This window comes from Epinephelus lanceolatus, chromosome 7 (assembly GCF_041903045.1).
Source record: "Epinephelus lanceolatus isolate andai-2023 chromosome 7, ASM4190304v1, whole genome shotgun sequence".
In the NCBI taxonomy this organism is placed as follows: domain Eukaryota; kingdom Metazoa; phylum Chordata; class Actinopteri; order Perciformes; family Serranidae; genus Epinephelus; species Epinephelus lanceolatus.
In genome coordinates this window covers 16643176-16661717 of record NC_135740.1, presented here as the reverse complement: position 1 = coordinate 16661717, position 18542 = coordinate 16643176, and the positions used below count along the sequence as shown (strand labels likewise).

Sequence of the window (18542 nt, the reverse complement as noted above, 5' to 3'; positions counted from 1 at the left end):
GCAGCGTACATGTGTACTTTTTGATGAGCGCACGCACACGTATATGCATGTGCAGGCTTGTGTGTGCTTCATCAGCTCTTTTTCACTCCTCTCACCGCTGCATGATCTGCTCACTGTCACTGGTGGAGTTTCCATTCTGCTCTGTTACTGTGCATCGTCCATGTGGTTGATGTTGGGTGGTGTTGCTGTTGTCTCTGTCTTTGGTGGGTGTATGTGTGTGTCCTCTTTCCAGGCCAGAGTGGAGAATCAGTTCCTAGATTATAAGGACCTAGCTGCCCTGCCAAAGGTCAAGGCCATATACGAGGTCCAACAGCCAGACCTCATATCCTCCTCATACCAGCCCTACCACAGATACACCTCTGATGACAGGCTAGAAACTTACAGCTATGGGGAGGTACTACTGCTACACACTCCAGGCCAAACTTAGCACTGGTTTTGTTGTTGGTCTGTTTTTAGGAGAAAACTCTTTGCTTAGTTTTCAGATGGAATTGTGCTGAAATAAGTGTGTGTCATTATTACAACTCAGTCACATATGTAGTATCTGTAAGGCTCATTATTTTCATGTTTTTATTTTTCAGAAATTGATTGAATGGATTATTTTGTTTGGTAAAGTGTGATTAAGAAATGGAAAATTAGAAAATTGGGTTAAAAATTGCAGCTTTCAGAGCAAATACTTGATTTAACATGTTGATGAATGTTTTTTTATTACGATTTATTTACAACAACTGACTCTTTTTTGAGATTAAGATAAAAAAAAAAAATCATTTTTAACCAAACATAATTTTAAAATTCTGGGAATTTTCAGTGAAATTTGATTTTGAAAATGATGAGCCTGAAGTACTTATGAATAATTTGTATTTGATTGGTGGATTTTACTGCCCATACACAAATGATTCACATCAGTTTCTGGTAAATGTCTTTTTATAAGTGCACCATACTAAAAGGAATAGTTAAACCTCTTTTGGAATTACACTTACTAGCTTTTTGCTGAGAGTTAGATGTTTGCTTAGTATGAAGCTAGTGCCCACAGGCTATTAGGTTAGCTTAGCATAAACACTGGAAACAGAGGGAAACAGCTAGCATGGCTCTGTCCAATAATTTAAAAAAAAAAAAAAAATCTGTCCACTAGCATCTCCAAGGGGCGGTGCACATGCCGCGTCATTAACGGCCTGGAAAACGCAAGGTCGGACACTGGACGCTACTTTTGTGCCTTTTTTGAGCCAGCTTTCAAGAGGTCAGTGGTAGGTTGTGTCTGAGGTTGCTAAGCAACCTTTACAAGTACTGTATCTAGCCAATTTACCTGAAATTCTGAGGGCAGTGCTGATCATCTTCCAGGCGCTGTTTGTGTATAGGCTTATTGTGTGTGGGCATAGTGTCCGTGAAACAGATGAAAAGCTTTGGCAGCTTGGCATCAAAATGATCAACTTTTCCATATTTACCAGAGACTGATATTTTCAGAGGAAGGGAAAGATATCTGTCAGCTGTTATTGGTTGTTCCTTGTCACGGCATGCGATGCACGCTGCTGCATCCCAAAGGTTAAACTTGATTTATCTCAAAGTACAGTCGTCGTGCCCTGAAAAATAGGTTCTCGGGAACGCGTGCACGCTGCAACAGCGTCGCTCTGGCGTTTGAGCGCACCTGCCACGCGTCCTCATTGAAAACACTGAAATTGAGTGTGCAAAAAATGCGGCATGTGTACGGCCCCTAAAGCTCACTTACTAAGCCAAGCCAAAAAATAGTTCAAACAAACCACAACTTGACACTCTTACATTTTGGTTTGTGTATGAATAAAGTAAAACAGATATAAAGTGTTAATGATCTTTAGACAGACATGAGAGTGGTATCCATCTTCTTTTCTAACTTTTGGCAAGAACATGAATTCAATTTCAAACTATTCCTTTAACTGATGTTAAAATGATTATGTCATCACTTTTTCCAATGCAGAAAACCCCACCAGTCATCCATGTAAGCCTAAACAAAGCACAGACTGAATTTAAAAAGATTGTCTGATCTTTTTTTTGTGTAATCCTGTAAATACATGATACATGATGTGTTTTTATTCACCATTGTGCTACAATATAAATGATAACTCTTCTCTCTCCACTGATTCTACAGTCACTTGGGACACTCTCTCCCTATTCTCAGGTGAGCATTCTTTCTCCCGCCATAAATACCAGAGCACTTAAGACGAGTTTAAACAAGTGAACTGTCTGTTGTCATTTTGACCTGTCACTAAGCTATTTGTCTCCTGGTTGCCCCCAGCTCTTTTTTTTTGCTTCTTCTCCACCTCTTCTCCGTTGTCTTCTCAGGACTACGACAGCCTGGATATGAAGCAGAGGCAGTGCTCCAGTCCAGGTTACATTGACTCGCCGACATATAGTCGTCAAGGCATGTCACCCATCATGCCTCGCTCTCCGCAGCACTATGCCTACCCGGGTGAGTCAGATGGCGCCCGCTGCTAATTGTCTGCTTATGACCTCAGAGTTTAATATCAGTCTATTGAAAAAAGTATTAAATGAAATCAGTCATGCTGTTCTAAATGTGAAATGCAATTTGAACAAAGATGAAGCACAATGGAGTTTCTGAGCTGACTCATTTTTTAATTTTGAGAATGATTCTACTGAAGTTAAGCCCTTTAAAGGAATAGTTTAACATTTTGAGGAATACGCCTTTTTTTTCTCTCTTGTTAATATTGAGACGAGAAGATTGTCACTACTCTCATATGTGTCTGTTCAGTGTGCAGATACAGCCAGCAGTCAGTTAGCTTAGCTTAGCATAAAAAGTGGAAACAAGGGGAAACAACTAGCCTAGCTCTGTCCAAAGGTAACAAAATCCACCAAGGTACCAGCACCTCTGAAGTCTTATCTTCATTGTAAGGTTGCCAGGTAACCAGAGGAGACTACAATGAGTTAATGCTCCTGTTCAAGAAATTGTCCCGCAAACGGCTTATTGACATTTTTACACTTAAGGTTTCGTAAGAATTTTGAAAAACAAGATATAAAATTAATTAGTTAGCTTCAGAGGTGCTTGAAAGTAGATTTTGGACAGAGCCAGACAAGCTGTTACCCTCTGTTTCCTGTCTTTATGCTAGGCTAAGCTAACCAACTTCTGGTTTTGGCTTCATAATTAGCATACAGACATCAGAGCAGTATCTATCTTCTCATCTAACTCAAGGCAAGGGTCGATTTATAGTTTCCACATTACCCTGAAGGTCCGCTTTGTTCTGCGTGACATAAACGTCCACTTACAGACCATTTTTGTGACAGCACAGACTGTACGCATAACAAGCGTGGAGACTGGGCATGCGATTGTGTCAGTCTCTTGTTCCAAGCTCCAGCTGCAGCGGCCTCACCACGGTGAAGATAGTTTTACGTTGGATATTCGTCTGACATTCACTGCAGACCCAGCAGCATCTTTTTAGTTTCACTTTCCCCCGATTCTGACAGTAGTAGGACAGTAAGCTTGCCTCCCAGCCCCCTGTTCACTGCTGCCGGCTGAAGCGGACCCTCAATTGTACTATGAATAGAACCGCGTGACCGCAGCTGTCCTCTGACGCTCAAAGCGGCCTGTCTGAGCCTTAAGGAAACAAATAAGCGTTTTTCCCCAAAATGTCAAACTGCTCCTTTAAGAGAGATCAAATTCCTTGTCATTGCCATTTGTATGTCATTTCCACTCTAATATATTAACAAAAATACCGTCATATAATTTTTGCGGTGACAAGATTCACTGGCGTACAGCAGAATCTCTTTCACTTCACTCCAAAATAGTTGTTTGGCTATCTCATATGCTGCGGTCGCTCCTTTGCTGTCATTTCATTTAACTCTTACACATGTGCATTATGACTGTAATTACTGTCATAGGAAGACAAGTCAATAACCTTTGTAACTGCACAGGTGGAAAAGTTACCAGATGTCCCTTTGTAATCTGAATGAATGATTAAGCTGTTTGGTTTTCATCTGCATGGATGAGACTTGCGTTGAAGCCTTCCTTCATGCTCATTTTTCCTTTGCTGTGATTGGCTGTGGCTGGCTGCAGGCTCTGAAAGTGGCAGAAGTTCACCTTATTACGGCCAAGAGGGGCGGTCAAGCACACCCACCACAAACCAGCCCCCTAAACATTTTCATGTTCCAGGTAGGACTCCCCATCTCCTCATTACGTTCCTCACAATCTCATAGATTTTTTTTTTACTCTGTGGGAAGATTTCATCAGCCATTATTCACTAATGCAAATCATTCATTTTAAGTTCTGTGGGAATCAGAGTGTGTGAAAATGTGACTAAGTCATATTTTTATGTCGCACATAAAGTAATTTCTGTGGCACATTCTTCCCCTCATACTGCACCTTTACCTTCCTTTACAACCATCCCTCCTACCTCCACCTTGTCCCACCCGATCATCCTCAACAGAAACTCACATCCTCTCCTCCTTTACTCCTCCATGTTTCACCTCTCCATCTCCTCTTTCTCTCCTCAGCCACAGGGGACCCCAACATCTACAGGAAGCCTCCCATCTATACGAGAACGGGTACAGTGCAGTTAGCCCCGCCTTAGCCTGCCTGTCCTCCTGTCAGTTTAGTCATGCTGTGTTTGACTACTCGATGTAGTTGTTTTTACTGACCTATTGATGTGTTTCAGCAGCCCCCTTGTGATTTAGTATTTATTAGTATTGATGTTCCCGTTGTGATAGAAATTGAAGCCATTGATAACAAAACCAGATAAATGGAAAAGATTGATTCTGTGCTTGACAGCGGACATAGAGTTTGATTTGTACAACAAAAAATGAAGATAAAGATCAGTTACACTGTGTTAGTTAGAGGCCAAATAAGAAAGAGCAATGTTTAGTGTGCATGCCACAAGCACGTCTGCTTCTGCGTGCAGCGGGAGGTTCTTGTCGGCAAATGGGACTAGAATAGACCCTGAATGAAGTGAAGGTTGCTCAGGCGTGACAAGTGTTGAGTACATGGGACTCTGAGGACACACAATTCACCAGAATAGAACAGAACAATGGAACAAAGCACAGTGGAAACCCGTATTATAACTGGAATTTATATTTGCTGTGTAGACTTCTTTTATTTCTCACCCTAGCCTAGTTAAGCAGTGGTCAGTGTGTGATTTAAGGAGACGTTACTGTAATTGTTCGAATGCGGAGACAGCTGCTGTGCTCGTTTTTTTGGCGGAAAACAGAGGGAGTGTATGAGAGAGAAGTCTGATTTCTTAATTGTGTGGATTTATGTTGTCATTCAGTCAAGTAACACAGCGGCGCCGTTAACACAAGATGCTATTTTTGACTTCTTTTACAAGTCATTAAACTGAAATGCACTCCAGCCATCTGGATAGTGTGCTTCAGTATAAACATTCATAAGAGAAGATTCCCTTATCTCCTCGTCACATCACGCTGGAAAAGGCTTCTCAGCTGAGAGTCACAAGATTTAAGGCCTCCTGATGGAGGATAATCTCTCTGTTGTTGTCCTGCATGTTCTTCTGTACTGTTGTGTTGATATTTGTGGGTTAATTAGTCAACTGTGTTGTCCTGTTTATAGGCACTTTCACCCTCCAATATCTCTCAGCTATAATTAGTACATCACTGGCCGTAATGTTTACATGCACAGACACATTTTTGTTTAGAAAATATGAAGTTAATGACTGAATGAGTTCAAAAACCTTTAAGCTTGACTTGTTTGAATACAGACATTCTGCACACACTTACACATCAGTCATGTTGATACTTCTTGTACTTTATATCTTCCTAAACAGCTTAGGGATGTAACAATATATCAAATTGCGCAATATTGCGTATAGTTGTGTTCTTCTTATCATAATTTGTCAGGGCTCAACATTAACACTCACTCAGGGCAAAAACTGAAACTCTGTGTTTGGGCAAGTGGGATGCCTCATGTAGTTGTCCAGTCAGGCAAGTGAAAAATAGATGTTTAATGTGATGTTGTCTGAAAATAAATTGTGCACTGTATCGCTGAAGTTATGCCTTTACAGTTGAGCTGCGTACGCAAGTCTATCTCAACAAGCGTTGAACAGGACTGATGAGAAAAATCGGGCATACTAGAGACTAAAGAAGTTACCTCTGGGGTCATCAATGTTGTATACGACATGACCTTACTGAAGCTGGAACTCTGCATTGGAGACACACTTTTTTTGCCCAGAAGCAAAACATTCACCATTCTAACAATGGCTCCGGTGCAATCATATCCCTTGCAGAAGCTTTGTTATCCAGCCTTGAACTGCAGTGTCTTTTGTAGATTCATTTATTCATTTTCCATCGTGGATGTGCTAGAGCCTATCCCAGCTGACACTGGGCAAGAGGTGGAGTACACCCTGGACAGGTCACCAGACCACACAGGGCTGACACACAGAGACAGACAAGTATTCACCCTCACATTCACACCTATGGACAATTTAGAGTCACCAATTAACCTGCATGTCTTTGGACTGTGGGAGGAAGCTGGAGTACCCAAAGCAAACCCACGCTGACACAGAGAGAGCATGCAAGCTGTGCACAGAAGGCCTCTCCCACCCCGGGAACCATCTTGCTGTGGGGCAGTATAGCTGACCACTGCACCACTGTGTCACCCTCTTTTTGAGGACTTTGTAAGATAAATCCATAATGATAAATGCAACGCCGAATGTCTTCTGTCAACAAATCACAGGCTGTGTTTCTGACTTGTCGACAGCTCTGATCTCAAATGCACTACTGTCTTGTTTTTCCCTTAAAATGTTCCTCCAACCATCTAAAACTGGCCAAGTGCCAGGCTAAATAGGCACGAGGTTTTAGTTAGAGCTGTCCCAACCATGTAACTGTAACCGGTTAATTGTTTGTTTTGTACGCTGAGAAATCAAAGTAATTGTTCAAATCCCTATTGATTTGATTTTTTAAGCCAAATGTCAAGTCCTGATTGTATTATTTTTGTTTGAACAGCAGACTGCGCAGTCAAAATCATCAAGGAGCTAGAATCCCGTCATCCTTTACACACAAGCCAGGAACTTATTTTATAAAGAATATTTTTTCAAGTCATAATTTTTCTTCCTTTTTTAATATTGAGATAAGTAACATATCATGTGCTTTTGATCATGGTATCATCGTACCGTGTCTTTTTGGTATTGTTACATCCCTTACAGCTATTGAGTATTATTTTCTCTACTTTCAGCACTTAAAAGGACTTATTTAAGTCCAAGGACACAGCAGACACATGTGAAGTTGTGTTGCTGTGCGCATCCAAGGCCTGTTATGTACTAATCTTTAACAAGTTTGCTACCTGTATAGAAATGATAAGATCCATATTATTTGGCTTTGTTCTTGTTATTCATATGGGTAGCAAAGCTCTCACATTGTCATATCTCCCTTGGGGACACTCCAATAATGTTTCCCTTTTCTTTTCGCCTCTTTTTATTGCATCCAATCACTTTTATTCACTTCCCTCCACCTTCTGCTCCACTTTACCCGGTGACGTTGCCACTGTAAGTATCTCCCTCTTCTCGCTGTTTCACCCACTGTCGGTAGATAGATATCGCACGTCTGTCTGTCTGTCTACGTGTGTGGATACGTGTGACTCTTTCTGTGTTTGTCATCCCATGTCAATACTGTATAGCCATACCTCCTCTGACAGAAGTTTCAATCTGCTGTCTATCTACAGTAACTTTGCTCTGAATGTGTGTGTGTGTGTGTGTGCTCGTGTGTGTGTGGTCGGCTGGCCCTGTCGCCGAGCTGAAAGAGTGTGTCCCAAAGATGAGAATGTGTGCCATCGCTGTCATGCATCATATGTATTGGAATCCAATGGATCATGGATTGGGGCCAGCATGGCTAATGGCTAACAGAGTGAAGAGCGATCTATGTGACATTACTCTGCATGTCACATCCATTGACTCCCATTGACTGTGCTTTAGTGCAGAGTGGCATCAATATCATCCCCTCGCACCACTCATGAAACAGACTGTGTGCCTCAGGCTGAGCAGTAACTGAACTCACTTTAATGCTGGTTATTTTCATGCTGTTGGCTGAAATATGATCTCCTCTGACAGGAATGTTGGATATAACTGCAACTATAACTGGATATGTAGTGTAAATGTACTCCGACTGTACATCTTTGTGATAATCATTAACACATTTCCCTCCTTGTTGGGATAGTTTGACATTTTGGGAAGTACCTTATTCACTTTCTTGTCGAGAAGCAGATGAGAAGATTGACACTAGGACTGCAGCTTATGATTATTTTCATTGTGGATTAATCTGTCAGTTACTTTCTCAATTCAGCGATTAGTTGTTTGGTCTATAAAATGTCAGAAAACTGAAAAATTTCAATCAGTGTTTCCCAAAGGCCAAGATGATGTCCTGAAATTTCTTGTTTTGTCCACAACCTAAAGACATTCAGCTTACTATCATAGAGGAGTAAAGAACTTTGAAAATATTCAAATTTAAGAAGCTAAAATCAGAGAATTTGGGCTTTTTTTTAAATGACTCAAACAGATTACTTATCAAATTAGTTGCTGATTAATTTAATAGTTGACAACTAATCGCTCTAATTGACGCCTGTTCAATATGAAGCTGGGGACAGTTAGCTTAGCTTAGCTTAGCACAAAGACTCGAAGCAATGGGAAACAGCTAGTCTGGCTCTGTAGAAAGGCAACAAAATCTGGCGACCTCTAAAGCTTTCTGATTAACACATTATATCTCATTTGTTTAATTCATAGAAAAACCAGGCAAAGTAACTTCCAGCAGGAATTTTGTCTTCCCCTTGTGGTTACCAGCTAGCTAGTGGCAACTCCAGGAAGTCAGTGCTTCCCGCCAAAAACTAGCCCTGCACATAAGCACCAGTTAAACGCAACATGATCTTTTTACACCTCGGTATTCACATGAAATAAACACATCAGATATCATGTGTTAATTTGTGAGCTTTAGGGGTGTTGGTAGGCTTTTTTTTACCTGTGCACAACAGACTAGCTGTTTCCCACTGTTTTGGGTCTTCATGTTAAGCTAAGCTAAGCTAAGCTAAGCTAACAGTCTCCAAGCTTCATAAGTAATGGACAAATATGAGAGTGGCAATTGAAAGTTTTAAATTAATTTAAATTTGACTTTTTTTGCCTGCTTTTAGTTCATTTCTGAGGCTTACTTTTTAATGTCCTCTGAAGTTTTGTTTGTTTATTTGTTGTTTGTTCTTTGTCTTTACTTTGCCCTTGCTTTTATCATGTGAGTTGTTGTAGCTTTTACATTTTAGTCCTGCTTTCTCTCTATAATTGTTTTATTTTATTATTGTTCTGCTTCTTTAATCATGTAAACCTGTGGTGAGGCAGACCCTAGCCCTAGTATCAATTTTCACACGTAACTCTCTGCAAAAAAAGTAAATAAACAGAATTCCCAAAAAGTCAAACTATTTCTTTAACAGAACGCCCAGTTACTTTGTTTCTGTCTGTATTTCCCTTTCTTTCCTAACTTAATCCATTTTTTCACAGACAATCATGTGGACGCAGCCACCAAAAGCAGGACCAGCGAGGACATCCTCAGATCCTCCAGACTGTCCACCTACTCTCCTGAGCCATACACCCAGTCAGAGTCTGACTACTACCCCTACACCAGCTCCCCAAGGGGTAGGAAACATAGTCATTTCACTGAGTTTAGAATGGCAAGCTGCATAGTAGGCTACATTTTTTCCCATTTTAAGCCGGACCAAACACAGACATATAAGTACAGTTCCATTTCTAACTCTGTGTTGTCATATTTATTCACTCACCCACTGTGTTTCACTCTGAGCTCTACATTCATACGAGGGGATCTCTTTTATCTTATTTCTCTCTCAGCCTATCGGGCGCCAAGAAGACGCTTCTCGACAGGAGGAGATGAAGAGGGTTGGAGTCAGAGTCTTCAAAGAGTAAGCGCTTCATTATTTTCTTCCTCTCTTTCTTCAACATCTGGTTGAAGAATGTCACCTCCTCAGGAACACCCATAAATAATGCACTTTTTATGGTATGGTGCCTAAACTATCCTCCATCTCTTAATTTGCTGCCGTCTCCATCTTTGCATTCACTGAACATTAAATTAGCAGTTTTCCCTTATGCCTCCTTCTTTTTTTCCTCCTCTTTCTGCCTCTTTCCTTGCTCCCTCTCAGATCGGGAGTGGCATCGGGAGGATGATCCTAAAGGAGGAGATGAAAGCCAGATCTGGTTCCTATGACAACGACCCCTGGGGCAGTGCGAGGAATTCTCGTAGTGGGAGCAAGGAAACACTCAACACTACAGGCTACGGCACCACGGCATACAACAACACTGTCAATGGATGTAAGGATCCACCCTGCCCCCTATGCGTCTCCCTCTTTGTCTCTTCCTCTTTCTGTGACTGCAAGTTCATGCCTGTGCGGCAATGTCTTTGCCCCTCCCAGTGTCATCATATGTGTTGCCACAAGCGCTTTTTTACGAGCCTCAATATCTGCTGTCATCTGGCTCTGGGGTGAGGGCAGTGAGGCTGTGGATGCAGGTCAGAAAGGGTCATGGCTGCTGCAGGCGGGGCGGTTTATTGAGATGGAAAGATAGCTGAACAGCTGTGCCGAACCTGTTGTAGGCCAGCAGCAGCAGCAGATGTGGCCTGTCATTATTGTGGGGATACCTGATCACACTGATTTTAAACATTTCAAGCTATTCAGAGAGGTGCGTTCCACATAAAGCCAGACCTGAAGCTACCTGAGTTGTTTCCGTTTGAAAGGATCAAGCTCCGCAGATCACACAGCACACTGGGACTGTTGTAGCCTGTGATATTCAGACACCAGCCTGTCTCTGTCACCAGCAGCTCCCCTCTTCTTTTCACTTTGCTCCATCTCAATTTGCGTGCCTGTCTCTCCTCCTTTCTCTCTTCTGATATGGCTCTCAATATTCTACCCTGTTAACTATCCATCTATTCATCCATCTATCCATGTATCTATCTCACTCTCTCGCACTCACAGCTGGTGTCCCATATCCTGGTTTATTTATGAGCAGTAAGATCTCTCATTAAAGCTGTTTCTCTGGTGGGAGGGGACACAACTGAACGGGACTCTGTTGACTACGGTTGAAAGGCAACAAAGGCTTGTACCCATACAAGCTGTGTTTTGCGATTAGATGGTGGAGCGTGCAGTGTGTCTTTGTGCTTGGCTGTTTGTATGTTGTTTTTATTTTATTTTTTTTTTATTTATTCCCTCAACCAGTCCTGCCTGGCCCCTTTCTGCCTTTTTGCCCCTTTGATGTTTTATGTTGCTCCCAGGGCTTGATGGGTACCCAACTTGCTCCTTTTCAGTTTCTTTGTTACGCCTCGAACTAGACAGATGGCTGTCGAATCTCTATAGCCATTTCCACTGATTTTTATTTGAGCAATTAAATTAAAATTTAGAGCAGGGCAGATTTAAAATGCAGCATTTGGGTTGTTTGGGGGTTTTTTTGCAATAAGTGAGATGTCATGTAACTATATGATCTCTTTATTTCACAGCTCCCAGATCTCAGTACAGCGTCGAAAGTGGTGAGTTTATTATGTATTTTTCAAAAATATTATAAAATAATTTAGGTTTAATGCAGATCCCCTAAGTTCAGGGTCCTATTTATTAAAATAGTTTTTATATTTATTTTATAAAACAAGCCTGGCATTGAATCAGTAATGATTTGCTTGTGCTGGATTCAGTGACCTTACATTAACAAAGCACCAATATTATGTGTACACATTTGGAACTTTGGGAATTTTCTTTGGTTAGTCATGAGCACCATCTTCTGGCAGTGACCCGGCACTAATCATATGAGTTCACTATTCCAAACTACATTTAAATAATTGGAAATTTAAGAAACGGTTGGCTTGATTGAGGTAATATTTCACTGCTGCTTTCTGTATTTTAGATTTTGGCTGTAGGTCCGCCTCGCTTCCAGGATATGGACGCAACGGCATCCAGAGGGTGAGACCACAGTGAACAGTAACATATAACACAGTGTGATTAGCTTTTTGATGGGTTGCAGATCTTTAAAAATTGAAATTTACATTAACTTTAAGTCACTGGAATTGAGTATTCTTAGGGCTTTTGTTACTCCCCAAATCTTGTTCCATATGTTTACATATCTCATGCTAACAACATGCCAGTATCTGTTTATGCTGAAGTCGCTGTCCCTCTCAACACCTGCAGCCTCAGAGTGCTGATTGCTACCAGTACCAGTATGACAGTGGCGGCGAGGTCAACTGGGGAAGCAGAGGTAATTTAATATGCATTTAAAACACCTACCCTTTATTAGATTGAAGCAATTAATTCAATGTTTTTTTTTTAATGTACTGACTTAATTTTCTTTCTTTCCTCCCAGCAGAATACAAGGTAAGGTTTTAAATTAATTGCTTGAATAATTCATTCCAGAAGAGTTAGCCTATATGTTGAATAATCCCAGTGTTATTGTGACTCGCTGTCCGTAGTTTGATTGAGCACGGCTGCCTCTCCCTTATCTGCAGGTTTACCCCTATGAGGAGCTCATTGTCACCACCAGAGGTCGCAACAGGCTGCCCAAAGATGTAGACAGAGCCAGACTGGAGGTAAGTTATGAATGGGCCATTAGGCTAACTGTGTTGGGAAGAAATAGTCCCAGATCTAGTTAAAAACTAGAGCTGTAGCCAAGATTTTAGAAATGCTAAGGCTATATCTGCAGCAGAACTTCGTCTACCTAGGAGACTTTTGACAAGCCAGCAACCAAACTCTGTAAGATATTTGTAGTATTAAAAGATATATACATTAATTGAACTGTTCGGTTATATTTTCTGTCATTTTTAGCTGCTTACTTTATGGTATGGGGCCAGTTATGTAATTCTGGTTGAAAATACAACATTCTTTTTCATTTATGCATTTTGTTTTTGTGCCTACGAAAAATTCAGTTTGTCTTTTTCTCATAATAACCTCAATGTCCTCAATGGCAAATGGCCATAAGAATAATATATAAGATGACTGTAAGACTTAATAGGGTATTGTAAAATATAATGAAAAGGAAAATGCCATAACGGTGTGTCATCTTTTTATCCTTGTGTTTTCAGCGTCACCTGTCCCCGGAGGAGTTCCTCCAAGTGTTTGGCATGACTGTGGAGGAGTTTGACCGGCTGGCTCTGTGGAAGAGAAATGAGCTCAAGAAACAGGCCCGACTGTTTTAATAACACATGGACATCCTTTGAATACTGCCATAATTAGAGCGAGAGGCCTGACAGACTGTAGGAGGAGAAGAAAGAGATAGGTGGACGTCTGTTCAGTTTCACTGCCATGGCTGAGAAACCTGTTCTAGATCTCCTCATAATGACGAACCAAATTCTGGTCACACCAGCGTGGACTTCTGAGATACCGAGGGAAGGCCACAGAGACATTATGCACAGATGGACTGATAAACTGTTAGATGGCTGCCAGTGCAACTGTGGCAGTGTGCTGGGGTGGTGTGTAAGCAATAGAGACTGTAGTACATTAGTGATGTGCTTTTCTTAAGCCTGAAGGATAGGGGATAGGGTGACTGTGCCCCTATAAGGCCACATGTGGGGATGTCTGTGACCAGAGCCGCAGTACTAAAACATAAAGAGGAGAATTTTGGCTTTGCCTTATTTGTTATGCTCTCTTAGTTATGAGTGTGCAGCACCAGCAATCTGAATGAGTAGAATGTAGATAACAGTATATCATTTATGACACTTTATCGGTGTGAATGATTAGAAGAAGAATGGGTGAGCATACATCACTTTGCTTTGATTTATAATGATGAATTTTGTTTACTTGTTTCATTGTTTTTGCTCTTTCACCTGTCCCTCCAGTTTACACTAATTGATATAGGATGAAAAAAGTTACAATCTGAGGTGGACACGACTTATTTTCAATCGTATGTGTGACCTGCATTGATTTGTGTGCAAATGAAAACCAAAGTGAGAATGCAAATATACAGATTAGCAGATCACTTCCATGAAATGTTCTGGTTAAATAGTTAAAGGTCACCAATAGATACAATTCACTGTGCAGCTATGTGGTAACCTAAAAGAATGTGCAATTCAGTAGATTAAATAGATAAAGGAAACACTAATTCAGTCCTCCTGCTCCATGTTTTCCAGCCCATTGCAATAGAAAGATGACTAAATGTTTTAGAGAGATGACTGTAGTCATCCATAAATTTGCAATCACTATTATTTATTTTCTTTTAGAATGATAATCCAATAATTTTGTAGCTACAGAGATTATATTCACTCACAATGAAACGCTCCGCAAGGTATTTCACACACTGACAAAGATCCAGGGTTGTCGAAGACTTTACTTCCTTTGAATACTGTTATTTTTGATTTTGTCACTAAAAATTAAACTTGAAACAAATTCAGTCTCCTCTTTTTATTTGAAGTTGGCAATCATCCACTTGTAAAATACTTAATTAAATGTTTAGTGTGTAGGATTTAGGGGGATATAATGCATATGATGCAATGCAGAAATTGAATATAATATAAGTATGTTTTCTTGCGTGTATAATCACCTGAAAATAAGAATCATTGTGTTTTCATAACCCTAGAATAAGCTCCTTTTGTGTACATAGGGAGCAGGTCCTCATCATGAGCATGTAGATTGCCGTTTTGCACCACCATGTTTCTACAGCACCTCAGAACGGACAAACCAAGCACTGGCTCTAGAGGAGTCCATTTGCATTTTTGTGTTGGTCACCATAGTTAGCAGCTCCTCTGTGACGAAAGCATCTCAAAAACACTGATTTCTTAATGTGGAACTGTTTATTCTGTGTTTGTACTGATTTTAATCACCTGGTATGTTTGTTTTGGCGAGGATGAGACCTCTGTGGATACTTTGGCTCCCGGTTAAATTTGAACAATGAAGAAGTTATAACAGAGAGAAGTTTTAGCTGGTTGTAATCTGCATTTCTTTCTGCTAGATGCCACTAATCCCCCTAAATCCTGCATACTGTGAAGTAATAGTTTGACAGTTTGCAATTGACTGTAAACAGGGGAAAGGCTGGCTCTGTCTAAAGGTAACCAACACATCTAAAGTTTAGTAGTTGACACAACATATATTTTTTGATATGTAAATATATATATGATATTTACAAAAAAGATTTTTTATAATGTGAAACTGCTTTATTCTGTGTTTGTACTGATTTTAATCACCCGGTGTTTGTTTAGGAGAGGATGGGACCTCTGGATAATTTGGCACCTGGTTAAAACTTAGCAATGAGAATTGAGGAAGTTCTAACAGGGAGAAGTTTCAGCTAGTTGCAATCTGCAATCCCCTCTGCCAGATGCCACTAAGTCCCCCTAAATCTTACACACTGTACACACTGTAAAATAATGGCTAGACAATTTGCAATTGACTGTAAAGGGAAAGGGCTCTGTCCAAAGTTAACCAACATATCTAAAGTTTACTAGTTGACACATTTTTTTTATTTTATATTTTTGATATATGTATGATATTTAAAACAAAAATACAAAGACAGAAAGAAAAAAGAAAAAACAAGCGTAAAACTTGACAAAGTTTCACAATTTCTTGGCCTGCAGCAGTTGCTAGGCAACCAGAAGACACTGCTTCCGGCCAAGATACAGCCCGACTCGCGCAGGGGGGTCGCGAGGCACAACAGCCAAATAACCCTTATAAACGGTGAATTGACGTTTTTACATTTTGATTTTTGTATTAATTAAGCAAACTGGGCAGTACGTGTTAATTAGTGCGCTTCGGGAAAGCGCACTAATAGATTTTGTTACGTTTGGACAGAGCTAGGCTAACTGCTTAGGCTGTTCCCCTTGTTTAATCTAAACTAAGCTAAGATAACCGGCTGCTGGCTCCACCTAGCAACCACTAAATTGCATATTTACCGTACATACCAGAGAGTTGTATTACACGTCCTGTTTAATTAACACGGTAAGAAAGCGAACCCTAACTAACCAAGAAGCATTTGACATGTACCTCTTTGAGCTGTAAAGGCAGCTCATTGTAGAGACTGACGCTAGGACCCAGCGGAGGAACAGCCTGCCTCGAGCTCCCGACCAGCGGATCTGTAAAGTATCGACTGTATCTGTCAGCGGTGGCTCCACACGCCTTCACACACTCACTCACTCACTCACTCATGGGCCTGCATTGAATTTCAAGAACTCACATGGACAGCATCACCAGGGGAATGGAAACAAACGGCACCAAATGTAAGTTTACTTTTCAACCCGAAACACTGCTGCAAAAGAGACTGTCTTGTATGCTGAGTGCTGAGTGCTGTGCGTCACTTTGCAAAGTTGGAATTAGAAATGCATGTTTGTTTTATGTTACAGTTTTTGCGGCTGTCAAAACCCTCTCACAAATCCACTGTGTGTGTTCACTTCCTCGCACACCTCTGAGTGTAGCACCTTTACTGAGGCTCCCTGCAATGCACTGGTTTTACTGGGGAGACACTGCATGGGATTATTGCTGGGGATAGTTAGATTTATCTAAATTTCTGCCCTAATTGCAGTTAATATTATTCTCTAAATTTCTATTCTTTCTGTGTGACTCTTTCATCCAGAAGTCAGTTGTCTGAATCACTTCCTTTTCCCTGTAATTCCCCCTACTGTTGTACATCTAAGAAGACACAATGGCAGTACACTTTAAACATATAAATAACAGTTGCTTTGGTCTCCCCCCAGCTGCTTGGAGAGGCAGAGAACCAAGTGCTCATCTAAAGTTTGATTGTTGTTACAGAAAGTGAACCTCACTCATCCTGAGTCAAGTCAAATATGTGGATGTGGAGATGAGATATTTGGAGATTAGGCGGTCATGGTAATCATTGTATGACACTGGACACCACCAGCAGAGAATTCAGCATAGAAAGCTGTGGAGTTCTGCCATGCTTTTGTGTTGAAATAGCAAGAAACACAAAATGTGTTTCCGCCCCATGTGTTTTTCTGGGAGGGGTGCAGTTGCCCCCCTGCACAGTACAACATTTTTCCACATTGTAACTGAAAACAAATACACTTACCCCCCTTGTGGATTTTGGCACAAAGTTAGAAGTAACAGCACTAACAGGGAAAGGTGTGGCCCAACTCAGCATTTCAAATATGAAGTTATGATCTCAGTTTGGAGTTTATGTTTGTTTGATCTGTTTTTACACTTCAGCTGATGTTGCCTGACTGTATTATGTTACTGCCTTCACAGCTGTAGAGTGCTTTTCACAGACTTGTTTCCAGCCGCCAGGCAGGTAAACATGTGCGAGTGATTATAACGTCCAATTTAATGGACATTTTTACTCAAGTGACTTGAAGTGAAAGGAAATGGGACACACTGCATACATGGTACTTTATTTTATTTCTAGCGCCTTTTAACAGTCTCTTTGCCTTCAAGAAAAAGACCTCTTTTAAGTCGCATATGTCACTTCTGCCTCTCCTGTCCATGATTTACTAATTTGCCATCCATCCTCACCTTGTCAGTGTGTGTGGATTATGTGGATGTCACCAGTGTGTTTGGTGTGTACACAAAGCATCTAAAGGAGGAAGTGTCTTTAGGTTGTATCCAGGTTGGAAGAAACCTCACCTGTCACTCCAGTCTCTCTCAACACACACAAACACACAGGAATTTCGCTTGACTGACTTTGTATCTCAGATTTGCGTTTGTGTAAACACCACAGGAGAAAACACACGATGATGGCTGGTGATCCCTCGGGAGCACCCTGCTGTTTATGTGGGCTTTGAATCCCCTGATTAGCTGCTGCTAAAGTACTTTCACTTGATTTTTCTTAAATAAAGTTACAAGCAATGATATATTGACTCATTGTTTAGTCTGCAAATGTCAGAAAATATGGACAAATGCCTTTAAGCAAAACAGTAAAGTTGCTGACCATAAAATCTAAACAATAATCTCAAAGGTGCTGACAAGCTCCCTGGAGCCAAGGAAAACTGCAAAGTCGCATGATAACACTGTCATGGGTAATTTGGCCCATTCTTAATTTATAAATATTGATAAGCGCAGCTTGTTGATTGCTTTGCTGTTGATGAATTTATTAACTAATTGTCTCAAAGGTTATTCATGTTCCTTTTCTGACTGTCACAACTTGCTGTGTGGAGGTACGTGAGTTCAGGTATCAGGCTTGATCAGGTTGATGAGAGGCAGGTATGAGCTTGAATTTGTGGAAGCTTCTTAATATGCGTTATCCAAGCCAGCTGGAGCGGCAGTGTAATAAAGGTTTTGTTTCCACAGTCGTCTCAGTGTGCACGGTGAGAAGCAGAGCACCAGGTGGGTGTGAGAGGGGAGAGGCTGTCCCCGCAGAGATGCATTGCAGTGGTGGGATTGTCTGTGATTTAGCCAAGCAAATATGATGAATCGTGGCTATTGTCAGGATGTTTGGGAGCATATGGAAGAACTTGTGGACAAAACAGTGATCTGCTGTGGACTCCACAATGAGGCAGAAATGTAACGTAGTGCTCATGTAAGCAAAATTCTGCTACATGTGCAAGAAATCCCTGCTCCAACCATGTCATTCCTCTAATGAGATGGTTCGCCCCGCATATCCACATTCCACTGAGGAATCTATGAAAAAAGAAGTGTGGTTGTGTTATTGTGCTTTTGCTTGAGTGTG

At 41.0% G+C, this 18542-nt stretch overlaps 2 protein-coding genes across 11 annotated transcripts in view; both read left to right on the top strand.

The window, feature by feature from the left end:
- ablim3 (actin binding LIM protein family, member 3) overlaps positions 1 to 14323 on the top strand; it is a 58190-nt gene extending 43867 nt beyond the window's left edge. For 2 of the 9 annotated variants that reach the window (XM_078169235.1, XM_078169234.1), the window contains exons 10-24: positions 233 to 394; positions 1946 to 1966; positions 2117 to 2146; positions 2311 to 2437; positions 4037 to 4132; positions 4474 to 4524; positions 9477 to 9593; positions 9804 to 9874; positions 10112 to 10280; positions 11458 to 11487; positions 11856 to 11911; positions 12137 to 12203; positions 12309 to 12319; positions 12451 to 12531; positions 13024 to 14323. In XM_078169235.1, the coding sequence (XP_078025361.1) occupies positions 233 to 394; positions 1946 to 1966; positions 2117 to 2146; positions 2311 to 2437; positions 4037 to 4132; positions 4474 to 4524; positions 9477 to 9593; positions 9804 to 9874; positions 10112 to 10280; positions 11458 to 11487; positions 11856 to 11911; positions 12137 to 12203; positions 12309 to 12319; positions 12451 to 12531; positions 13024 to 13137 (1203 nt within the window). In that variant the 3' untranslated portion in view covers positions 13138 to 14323. Of the gene's footprint in view, positions 1 to 232; positions 395 to 1945; positions 1967 to 2116; positions 2147 to 2310; positions 2438 to 4036; positions 4133 to 4473; positions 4525 to 9458; positions 9594 to 9803; positions 9875 to 10111; positions 10281 to 11457; positions 11488 to 11855; positions 11912 to 12136; positions 12204 to 12308; positions 12320 to 12450; positions 12532 to 13023 lie in introns of all 9 variants that reach the window. The other 7 variants (XM_078169240.1, XM_033633066.2, XM_078169237.1 and 4 more) reach the window with 7 other exon arrangements.
- Positions 14324 to 15995: 1672 nt separating this feature from the next.
- The window catches only part of afap1l1a (actin filament associated protein 1-like 1a), a 30062-nt gene continuing 27515 nt past the window's right edge, over positions 15996 to 18542 (top strand). For both annotated transcript variants that reach the window (XM_033633470.2, XM_033633469.2), the window contains exon 1: positions 15996 to 16143. In XM_033633470.2, coding sequence (XP_033489361.1) covers positions 16101 to 16143 — 43 coding nt within the window. In that variant the 5' untranslated portion in view covers positions 15996 to 16100. The remainder of the gene's footprint in view (positions 16144 to 18542) is intronic.